Below are 12,155 nucleotides of genomic sequence, written 5' to 3' on the forward strand. Positions count from 1 at the left end.
CCTGAGGCGGCTCAGATCCATCCCTTCCACTAAGCTACTCCTCCTGACGGTTCCTGGGGTATCTCTGTTGCCCTTCTGTCTCCAGGCACTTAGATCTACCTTTGACAGACAAGACAACCTTACCTGTCTCCACTGCTTATGAAATGATGCCGGATCCTCACAGACACTTCCACGTATATTCTGGTCACAACCCACTTTCCAGCTCTTTTTTTCCCTAGCAAATATTGCAACATATAATTTATTGAGTGCTGACTTATCATGTGTCAGGTCCCATATGAGGTGCCTGGAATCTCCTCTAGGACACACCTACTAGGTAGCTCAAGTTATTATCCCCATTTTACAGATCAGAAAACTGAGGCACAGAGAGCTTAGATAACTTGCCAGAGGTCACAGAGACATAAGCAAATGACCCAGGATTGAAGTCAAGCTGTTTGCTACTTCTGAACTACTTAGAATTTGCTCCTAATAAAGCTCACCTCATCTTGTTAGAGTGATTTGTGATTCACTTTTTGACAGGCTAAGGTAGTGCTTGACCTACAGTAAGAACTCAATAGATGTTATTTTTCATCACTGTTCTACTAGCAAAAGGAGCATAAAGGAGTGTAACAAACAAAGCTACCTTAAGTTTTAGTTGTTTGGTAGCTCAGTATGAGTCAGACGATAACGAGGTTGCCAAAAAAAGTAATCTTAGGCAACATTACTAACTGCTCAATATGGAGAACACATAAGGTGACAGCCTTGCTCTGCTCTTAGCCAGCCAACCAGACCATTCCCGGAGGTCTAGGCACAGCTCATTACAGAGTCCGTCAAGAAGCAGAAGTTACCTGATGAAGAGGATGGAGGAGGTTATAGGAAACTCAGTAATGAAGGCAGCAACGGAGCCAGCTGGGCACCCTCAATCTAACTGACCTCATCCTTCCATAGTCCTTTCATTATTAAACCATTTCGTACTCTCTAAAATACAATTATCTGGGGAGCCAGGGTGGCTCAGTCAAGCATCCAACTCTTGATCTTGGCTCAGGTCGTAGTCTCTCAGTTAGTGAGATTGAGTCCCATGTTGGGCTTTCTCCCTCTCACAAAATAAATAAACTTAAAAAAAAAGGAAATAGAATTATCCTATGAGGTACTTTTAAACATGTGGACGTTTGTTTGATAATTTCCACTGTAAACGACATTTGAGCATCAATCAAAGATTCCCTGGATCTGTTCCTTCATTCCAGTCTGTGAGCTCTAGGTGTCTTTCTAGAAGTCAATCGACTGTACGTTGAGTAATAAGAGTCAGCATTCCTCCATTATCATCCTTCCACAAACCTTAAAGTTTACAGCTGGCACCGTGTCTAGAACAAAATTCACAGGCTAACATCTTGCCCTAAAAGGCCTTTCATGATTTCTGATCCAAAACCTTCAGAGGACTGACCTGAGGGTTTGATTCCACTCTGGGGTAGATACGGGTGTGGATCAGAATGGACACAAAACCCTTCAGTGACTCCCTGAACCAGTGTGGCTTCTTCCTTGTATTTTTGGCCCTGAGGGATTAAGGTCAGGCAACATTCGGCGCAGCTGGAGAATGACATTCACTTAGTCATTTTCCTCAGAGATACAGCTCACAGTGAGGTTTCCTTAGAGCATCATCACTGGGGCAATTCCCTGAAATCAAGGTCTGGGTTAGTCATTTCTGGATTTCCTGACCTCCTGGTTGGCGTCTAGACACAACAGGCACTTGGCATTTGGTTGGTAAACAAGAGTGAAGGTTGGTTTTTTGAGAGTGGCTAAAAGTCTATAAATGAAAGAATGCCCTTGGCCTCTTCATCTTTGTAAGTCATGTCCACCTTTATCTAGTTTCTGTCTCAAGTCCCACTTCAAACCATCCCAATCATGCTGAACCCTGGGACTTCCTCTCTGAAACACCACCAAATTCTGTATACTGTGTTGTTTTTAGCCCGTGATGTCACAATAGCCTACTACTATGCTGCTATTGCATTTAAGTGTCCCTCAACACTGTGAGTGCTCTGAGGTCAAGGCCAGTCTATCACTATTTCACAGACCCACAGGGCATATAATACTGCGCCCCCAAGAGATTTGTTTAAATAATGGAAGAGGGAAAAAAATGAACTTCCTTCCTCATCATTGTTTTGGAAAGTAAAATAAATCAAATTATGTGAATTATTCAAAACAGTTTTGGTATGTAAGAAAAAGAGTAAAGGTGATAATGATCTGGCAAGATGGAACTTGTGTATCTTCAAATGCATTAGCTGATTTCTTTCTTCAGCTTCTGGGAATATGAAAAAGTCTATCAGACTATAGAACTAGAAAATAGAGTAGAAAAAAAATACGCAAAAGGATAAATTCATTTTTAGCTTCATTTTTGGCAGCAAGTTTGTCCGCCTGTCCTTTACTCCCTCTGTCCTACCCCAAGAAGAACCACTTTTGCTGGATGGCAACATTGATGACGACCGAGATTACAATGCGTATCTATTGTGCACCTAATACATACTGCTGGGTTCTAAGCACTTAATATTTGTTTATTAACTCCTTACAGTATGCTTATGAGGGATAGAATCTTGTCCTCATTTCATGGAAAAAGAGACTGAAACATAGAGATGGTAAGTAACCTTCCTAAAGATATACTTCCCTAACCTTCCTTCCTATAGATATAAAAATGACCTGAATCTGAATCGATATTCTACACTTCCTTCCTCAAGAAACATTTACAAATATTCCTCGGCTTACGATGGGGTTACATCTCAACAAACCCATTATAAGATGGAAATATTATAATTCAAAAATGTATTTAATACACCGAACCTATTGAACGTGGTAGCTTAGCCTAGCCAATTGAAACGTGCAGAACACTTAACATCAGCCTATAGTTGGGGAGAATCCTCGAACACAAAGCCTATGTTATAATAAAGTACTGACTGTCTCCCAATAACATGTTGAGTACTGTACTGAAGGTGAAAACCAGAATGGCTGTATGGGGACAGAGTGGTTGTTGGCCCCCATGATCACGTGGCTGACAGGGTGCTATGGCTCGCCTCCGCCACCCAGCACCACGGCGAGAGGTTCACAGCACATAACCACTAGCCGAGGCGATGAGCACAACTCAAGATCTGAACTGCAGTTCCTACGTCTCCCTTTCACACCATTGTAAATGAGCACAGTCTGTGACCTGACAAAGACCTGGGTCACCACAGACTGTTCCTGGGCTCTTCTTACACTACTCATACACTTTTTGTTGTGAGGGAGTCAAAGCAACTCCGTATTTAGATGGAGCTAAAAGAATTGAAATTTTAAGAGGTACAGAAAAGTTGGAAGGTGAGGTGCTTGGTTCTGAAAGAACTCCAGGGGAAAGAAAGAATGCAGATGCTAATTGAGTTTTGCTCAGTAATGTGTAATGCAACGTTTTTTCTCTGGCCCCTTGTGAAAGTTGAGTAAAAAGCTACATCATAAATGCTTTGTAACATTGAGTCTGCTTTGCGGAATCAAAAGAATGGTGGAGCCCAGCTTCAGAGGTGGGCAAGTCCATGGTGAGGACAGAGGATGTCCACAGAGTGACATAGTCACAGTAAAAGTACAAGGAAAAGTGGTTGCTAAGAGACCAAGAGGGAAGAACTAATTTAAAGCAGTAGGTAAAATTCCCCCTCAAGGGTTAGGAATTGTATAAATCTGTAACAGACTCCCAAAGTACAAAGCATTGCATACTTTGCATTTACTGGGGGCCTGGGTGGCGTGGTCGGTCAAATGTCTGTCAGCTCAGGTCATGATCTCACAGTTTGTGGGTTCAAGCCCCATGTCTGGGCTCTGTGCCTAGAGCCTGCTTTGGATTTTGTGTCTTTCTCTCTCTCTCTGCCCCTCCCCCACTTGCATTCTGTCTTTCAAAACTGAATAAATATCTTAAAAAAAAGGTATATTCGCATGTAGTACTCTTAAATATATTAACTAAGAATGACTAGATTTCACTCGTTTGGCCTTTAGAACCTGATAGGTCTATAGCTCCCAGTGCTGTTGTGTTGATGCAGCTTTATTCTGCTTCCGTGCACTCACCGATAGGTGGTTTCTGGAAGGAGGTCTCTGATAACATGGGTGGTGGTATTGCCCACGGTGACGCTAGTGTCTCCAAGGTCAATGTTGTAAGCGAGGATTTCAGATCCATTATTGCACGGCTCTTCCCAGTTCAGTACAAGGCACACAAAAGGTGAATCGGGGTAGGCATTGAGGGTCTCCTCCTCCAGGACGCAGAGAGTGGAGACAGGATCAGGGGCAGATGCTGGTGTCTGGCAAAGGACAAGCTCACTGCACGGTCCGGCTCCAGCCTGATTGACAGCCTAAAAAGACAACAGCAAGACAAAGTCCGCATTACCCCACTGGAAATTCTGAAGCCTCCCAGTTACGTGCTGTTACAGAAATCTCACACAATATATAATTTACTTCTGGAAACATGGGTAGAAAGAAATCTCAGAAAACGTTCAACTTTAATGACCACTTTCCAAAAAACTGCCAATGACACCTTTTCTGTTAATAAAGCAAAAGACAGTATCACCATCGTCACCTTTTATGAAGCATAATTTTAAAACAACACTTAGCATTTGCACAGTGCACTTCAGGTTATACAGTATCAGTGGCCTCCTCACAATAACTGTGTGGGGTGGACACTAAATGGCAGGTGGTCTTCTACTGTCTTCCAGGTGAAGGAGAAATGCCTATCCAAGACCACTCTGACTTTATCACCTACTAGTCTCCTCCTCACTTACTATGCTCCTTGCTGTTCCACAGGGACACCAAGTCTGCTCCTGCCTCAGGCCCTTTGCAACTTGCTGCTCTTCTGTCCAGGAGCCTTTTTCCCTAGACTTCTGCACAGCCTGCTCAATCATCTACACGTCTTCTCTCAAGTGCTGCCTTGTAGTGAGCCCTCTCTGAACACCATGTTTACATCTGTGGTCATGTGACACTACCCCCACCCAGGGTGAGCCTCCTCATTTCCTATTTCCCTTCTTTGCTTTATGTTTCATCACAACGTTTATCACCACCATAAGAATGTAAGTTCCATAAGGGAAAAGTTGTCTGTTCAGCTCACTGTGGTGTCCCCCCGCAGCTAGAACAGTATCTGATACAAAATATGTGTTCAATAAATGTTATTAAACTTACATATTTTTCCCTATAAAAAAAGTGAATGTACAAAAGTGAATGTACTCCAGGGGCACCTTGGTGGCTCAGTTGGTTAAGTGTCTCACTTCAGCTCAGGTCGCAATCTCACAGTTTGTGAGTTTGAACCCTGCATCAGGCTCTGTGCTGAGAGCTCAGAGCTCGGAGCCTGTTTCAGATTCTGTGTCTCCCTCTCTGTTCCTCTGCTGCTCAAGTTCTGTCTCTTTCTTCTCTCTCTCAAAAATAATAAAATAAACATTAAAAAAAAGTGAATGTACTCTAAAACCTAGTTCTCATTTAATTGATATGAGAGTTTAGGAGAACACATTACGTGTAACTAAAGTAGTCTGAGCTCTTAAATCAAAGGTTCAAAACCAAAGTTATAACACTTACCTATTACTGTTAATCTCAAAGAAGTTCAGAGCATTCATTTGCTAACAAATCACTTTTGAAACTCTACTGTAATATTTTCTTGTATCTACTCCCATTTCATGACAATACTTCACCTCTCTCTTGGGTCGAATTTTAATGTCATGGTTTACTTTAAGAGTATATATTTAGAGATTTTATTTTTTAGTACAAATTTATCACGGGTGGAAAAGTAAAACATCACGGAGCCCAATATTTCTGTCAACCATGTAACAGAAGGAAAAGACATGGCTTTTACAGTTGGAGCTCAGTTCAAATCTTCATTCCATTATTTACAACTGTACAGTCAGTAGGCATGCATACACATATGTATGTATGCTGTGGGATCTTAGGCAAATATCTTCTGAGCCTGTTTGCTGAGATGTAAAATGGGGACAGTAACATGTAATTCATAGGATCATTGTAAAGATAGAAAATCCTGGTCAATAGCCAGTGCATCCCTTCTAGGGAAGACCAGAGCAAAATAGCATTTTCTTTTCTATTAAAAAAAAACGAAACAACTTTATTTAAATGTTCAACTAGTTTTAGACTTACAATAAATTTGCAAAAAATAGCACAAAAAAATTCCTGTGCATCTCTCACCTTGCATTCCCTAATATGAGCACCTTATATAACTAGAGAACAATCAAAACCACAACATTAATATTGATACAATACTATTAACTACATAGAGATCTGATTCAAACCTTACTAATTTCTCCCGTAATATTTTCTATTCCAGGATTCCAAACTGGATTCCATTTTCTTTTACTACCTTCATTTCATAGGAAATGCTTTCTTGATTTATACTACTTATTATTACCAGTTTTCAAAAAAAAAAATACAAACAATTCAGAAGATCTCTATTTATTTATTTATTTATTTGGGGGAAGAGAGAGAGAGAGAGAGCGCGAGTGCTCGTAGGGCTTGACCTTGTAAACCCTGAGATCATGACCTGAGCTGAAATCAAGAGTCGTACACTTAACTGACTAAGCCACCCAGGAGCCTCTCAGAAGAATCTTTTAACAAAATAAATAAAAGCATGTCCATAATATACAGTATGCCTCATGTGAACAGAACTGTTTTGGGACTTGTTAATTAAAATACCCTTAAGGAAGCATATGAAAGTTCAAAAGTTCTTGAGCAAAACAAGAAATGTTATACCCAATGTTTATAAAATACAGTATAGGTATTATAACGATTTAATTGTTAAGATGCCAAACATTCAAAAGACTATTTGTCTGACTTTGCAGTAGGTTAAATGAAATTAATTCACGAAAATAATTTGTATTTGGTCTGTATGTGCCAAGTAAGTCAATATAGGTTGAGAAAACCCCTTTTTGGCAATATGGTACTTCTTTTGCATAGTGATGGTGGTCTTAAAAGAACTATCCCCTTCACAGGGTATGATTCATTTTATGACAAACAAGTATGGACATCTGAAAATATTTTCTACTCCTTACTTTCAAAGCAGGGAGGCAAGATTCCTGTGCAGGCTCTATTTATACTCTATTCAATGTATGTTTTGAAATGCCATTTGGGGAGTCAGTGCTAAGTAACAACATATACTCTGAAGGGGAAAAAAGAAGAACAATGTTTTAAGTAGAGACCAAAACTCAAAAAGCATAGTGAGTTTTTTTTTCCTGTGGTGGCAGACAGTTTTTTATTTATATCCTGTCTTGTTCCAAAAACAGGAGTGTAGCACATATTTTATAACCTTTTCCCAATGACTCAGCACTGCTATTATAAAGATCAGATAATGTGCCATGACCCTGACTCACTGACGAAGAGTTAATTATGTCCCAGGTGCTCCACTCAAGAAGGAAGGAAGGTGTATAACAAAAGAGTTTAATCAGAATGTTTATGACAAAGCAGCCTTCAGAATTTAACAGAAAAGCTTCAGTTGATCTGGAAAATTAATTTATGAAGGGACTATTTTCTCGAAAGAGGTCAGAGACACTGATAGGTTGATGGATTTGTAATTAGCAATTTGATTCATGACTTAAATCAGGTGGAAACCTAAATCGGGCATCTTTGCTTTTTTATCTGTCTAAATCTAAACATGTGTGAAGACAGAATTCTCCAAGGTCAAGAACCACATCTGACTAATCTTTGTATCTCTCCTCTTGATCATCCTGATCACCCTTTGATTCTGGCACAAAGTGGTGCTCAAAAAATGTTACTAAACAAATGGAAAGAAATGGACAAAGAACCCTGTTTCCTAAGGACAATTAAGGCTTTACAATGGGGGAAAAATAACCACTTATCCAATTCAATAAAATAAAAGTAAACTCCTGACTACTGTCACTTTTTAGGGGTAAGACTAAGGCTTGATGTTATTTCATTTGGACTCCCAAGTGGAAGCTTACAGATAGCCAGTCTTTTTAATGGTCACTGAGAAGTGGGAATTGGATCCTGTAATCTAATGCAGACTAGTTCATTTGTTACTGGCTCCATTTAACAACTGGCATATATATCTTGTGTCTTTTGCCAGTTCTAAGCGCCATTCCCACTGAAACATGCATCTCAGGTGAATTCACACAGAAGGGACCTTCCCGGAGCACCTGGGTGGCTCAGTCAGTTAAGCGTCCGGCTTTGGCTCAGGTTCGAGCCCCACGTCAGGCTCTGTGCTGACAGCTAGCTCAGAGCCTGGAGCCTGCTTCAGATTCTGTGTCTCCCTCTCTCTATGACCCTCCCCTGCTCGCACTGTCTCTCTGTCTCTCTAAAAAGACACACGCACACACACAAAATTAAAAAAAAAAAAGGAAGGAACCTTTCCTAAGGAGCCGTGACACCTTTGCCCTAGACTTGGTCATTTATTTAGGGAGGTCACAGGCAAAACACAAAGGTGGAGAAAATGAGAGTGGTGCAGAATTGGAGTTTGTTCTTCTGCTGCAGGACCTCCCAGAGAAGCAGGAATTAATTATAAGACCAAAACAATTCAATTTATTTTCATCTACAAGGACTCTTCATTCCATATCATCCATCTTGACAGCTTCTTCCATCACAAGCTTTTGGGTACGTGCCCCAGAGTCCTTTATGGAACACCAGTGCTTATGGGTAACATCGGAGTCATGCCAACCTACTTGTAGTCTGCAGCAATACTGAGCAGCGGGCAACAGGTCCCTTATCTCAAAGCCGGTGTCTGTCCCATGATAAATGAGTTCTAAGGATTCTTCATCTTCTCCCCATTCCAACCTGTACTCGGAGATATCGGCACCAGAGCTTTCCGGACTCTGGAAAGCAGAGATTTAAGTCATTAATTTCACTGAGAAGAAAATCCCATGATGTTTGTGCTCAACTAACTAACCTGGGAAACAGAGCAACATGCCCTTGTTTATTTCAAATACACACAAAAGAAAGGCATGAAAGAAGTACTTGATTTCCTCTCAGTTTTAACAAGTGGTAACATTTCCACAACTCTAAATGATATAAGTACCAAGAGAGATTAATGTGTAAAATTGCCTACATGTGAATTATAGCTTTGTCAGTTCCTTGTAACTTGCATTTGGGGGCAGATAAAGAAATGGAAATCGATGCAGAACACATGCCTGACTTACCTCCCAACTCACTAGGACACATCCATCAGGCGTAAAAGAAATACAAGGTGCTTTGCACTGTCCAGGAGGCCCTGCAGCAGTGGTAATTTCTGAGACATCAGAATAGGGGCCATACTGAAAGAGAAGAACACACACACGCCTGTATGTATAGTGTGAACACACATGAGCTTACAACCCAATAAGGGCCAGACTAACACTATCATCAGTACAATTGATCACAAAATATTACCTAATGGTTTTTACGTTCCGTTGAATGTGTCTAACGTTTTTTCCTACACACATTCTGAGGGGTGAATGTCTATTATATATGTATATTCTTTTTATTCAAAAGGATCAGAAAGTTGGCTTACCAAACATTTTCCCTTTATTGTGACATCAGACACAAAAACATGCTGATTTTTGACCCAACATGGCATTCTGTTTCAACCTTTCTCCCAGGATATCAAAGAAAATTAAGTCAGATGTACACTGCAGCTTAATTTTTAGCACACCAAGATCTACTAGAAATTGGTGGTTATCAAATTCTGAGTATTTCTTCTACATATTGGTGTTTGCTATTTGGAAAATGAATGTTCCTGTTAGTGCGTTCCCAGGGTGACATCACCATCTCAACTACCTGCACTCCTCCTTTCTTTACGCTGCCTTCAGTGACCACGTGATTTAGAGCTGACCACCATCATTGCAAGAGAGAACCATAAGTACCCATTTTAGTAGTGGAATTTGTGATACTACAAGTAGTTGGGGCAAAGAATAAAATAATTTCCAGACTAATGAAGTATAGGACTATGTTTTTCCAAAATGGGGAAAAAAAGATTAAAAAAAAAAGCACAAAAAACCCAACAACCTAAAAACCTCTCAGATTTTCCAAGACAGCTTAAAAATAAGCCCCAGTGGGTGGGGCTGGGGTGGGGTTGATGGGAGAGAAGCTCACAGCCAGATATATGGTTAACTTTGTTTATGCTATTTTTGAGAGAGAAAGAGAGAGGGAGGGAGGGGGGCAGAGAGAGAGAGACGGAGACACAGAATCTGAAGCAGGCTCCAGGCTCTGCGCTGTCAGCACAGAGCCTGATGTGGGGCTCCAAACTCATGAACCACAAGATCATGAGCCAAAATCGGACACTTAACCAACTGGGCCACCAGGCGCCCCTGGTTAACTTTTAACATAACAGGAATAAATTAAGGCTGGTGATAATATTTTTGGATGATAAATTAGTGAAAGAAGACAGAAAGTAAAACTCAGAGCAATAGAGTGCCACATTTATCTTTGTTATAGCAGAGATGCCCAAACACCTGACAGGGAAAAGAGCAAAAACACCAGTAAAACATTCTCTGCATCATCTATGGTCATCACCTTCCATGCACTTTTTACTTATGTAAGTTCAGGTGCATCAGCTTTCTTATCTTTTCATCAAAACATTCTATTGCTTAGTTCCACGCTGGTCTTTTTCTTTCCTTTTTTTTTTTTTTTTTTTTAAATTTAGATAGTTGTGCCATGTCTGAATTTCTTTCTTAACTGGGAATTAGAAGGAATCCAGCTCCTGCTAAATGTTTGAGATCCTATTTCAGAGCAAATGCTTTCACAGTCAGTGTAGCTAACAGGAAATGGACCGGAGACCACACATGTCCCTGTGCCAGGCTTGCACAGGGCTACCGAGAACGAGAGAAAATCACCGCCAACTTCATGCTCATGTCAGTTGTGCTTTCTTATTTTTAAATATCCCACCAATTAATTGTATCCATTTATTTGCATGGAACTCATCTGTACAAATCACGAGTATACCTGGGCAGAGGAGGTGGTGGACAGGTGGGTACAACAGCAGCCCACACCAGAAAGCACCAGAAAGCCAGACAGCTTCTGGTTACCTTGTTCTCATCATGAATCCCACCCCTCAAAACTCACATCACCCTATGATTTAAAATATGGGTGTAATGCAGACACCGACTTTCAATCCATGATGGGCGAGAAGAGTTCTCCAGTCTTCATTTGAAACAAAACAAAAACAAGAAGCTGGCCTCCTTGGCCTCTACCCCACTCCAGTTCTAAAAACTGACCTAAGATATTGCTGGGTAATTTAGACAATATGGTAAAGAAGTTACTATGAAGTCCTAATTTCCCATAACTAATTAGAATGGTCAATGAGCAAGAAAGAAATTATTTTGAAAACAACTCAAAGCAGCAAAAGGGTGATGTTCTCATTAACCTTGAACTCTTTTTTAATAGAATGCTGTGAAGACAGAAATTTCCAATGCTGGGTCAATATGAAGTCACAACAATGTATCAGTTCAGAAATGAGGTTCCACATACCCTTCCTTAATGGCTGTCAAGGCTGGATAGACACTGCTGGGGAGGTTCCGGGGGGTGGATACACAAGCGTTAGCGCCTTGGCATTTTGATTTTGGTGTACACGCCTGTACTCACCCCTCCGTCATTCAGAGCCCTCACCCGGAAACGATACACGGTTCCAGGGAGCAGGTTGCCCACGGTGCACTCGAGCTCTGGCCCATGGTACACCTCCGATGCCACGTCTTCCGGTTCTGTCATCTCCACGCTGTACTCCGAGACCTCACAGCCACTTTCTGAGGCAGGAACATCTGGGAATGGAGAACGCTTTTCATCTTAGAACGTTTTTGTGCTTCCAGTTAGCCAACTCACACCTGGTTTTCCACCAGGTTTGCAAAACATCATGTGGGTGGCTGGTCCTCAGTATCTCTCCTACAGAAAAAGGAACCCTCTCCTCCCCCCCAAAGAAAAGCAATATGGAAGAAAAAGTTTCTGAATGATGTTATCGATGCTTTTCAAACTACATCGAAGTATAGTCAATTACATTAATAAAATAATTTGAAAATGATAGAACCATTAGGCAAATGTCGATAGTATAAGGCACGGAAGAAACAGAGGGAAGAAAATCTCTTTAACTTAAAACCACAGGTCATGTTGAATCAAGATAAATGACCCAAGGTTGGCACAATATCTTATTACGTTGTAGACATGAGTAGTGGCAAAAAAGAGTCTGACAGAGTTCTGCAGGGTTAAATTTGCAATTT

At 40.9% G+C, this 12,155-nt stretch overlaps 1 protein-coding gene and 1 long non-coding RNA gene across 7 annotated transcripts in view; one reads left to right on the forward strand and one right to left on the reverse strand.

The window, feature by feature from the left end:
* The window catches only part of FNDC3B (fibronectin type III domain containing 3B), a 351,431-nt gene that overhangs the window by 36,923 nt on the left and 302,353 nt on the right, over positions 1-12,155 (reverse strand). For all 6 annotated transcript variants that reach the window (XM_029939870.1, XM_029939867.1, XM_029939871.1 and 3 more), the window contains 4 exons: positions 11,530-11,702; positions 9,111-9,224; positions 8,637-8,786; positions 4,045-4,325 (listed from right to left, as the gene is read on the reverse strand). In XM_029939870.1, the coding sequence (XP_029795730.1) occupies positions 4,045-4,325; positions 8,637-8,786; positions 9,111-9,224; positions 11,530-11,702 (718 nt within the window). The remainder of the gene's footprint in view (positions 1-4,044; positions 4,326-8,636; positions 8,787-9,110; positions 9,225-11,529; positions 11,703-12,155) is intronic.
* LOC115292020 lies at positions 2,012-6,374 on the forward strand. The gene is made up of 4 exons (XR_003908759.1): positions 2,012-2,181; positions 2,540-2,603; positions 4,774-4,963; positions 6,293-6,374. It is a non-coding gene; the product is annotated as an uncharacterized LOC115292020 (long non-coding RNA).

This window comes from Suricata suricatta, chromosome 5, assembly GCF_006229205.1.
Source record: "Suricata suricatta isolate VVHF042 chromosome 5, meerkat_22Aug2017_6uvM2_HiC, whole genome shotgun sequence".
Classification (NCBI taxonomy): Eukaryota; Metazoa; Chordata; class Mammalia; order Carnivora; family Herpestidae; genus Suricata; species Suricata suricatta.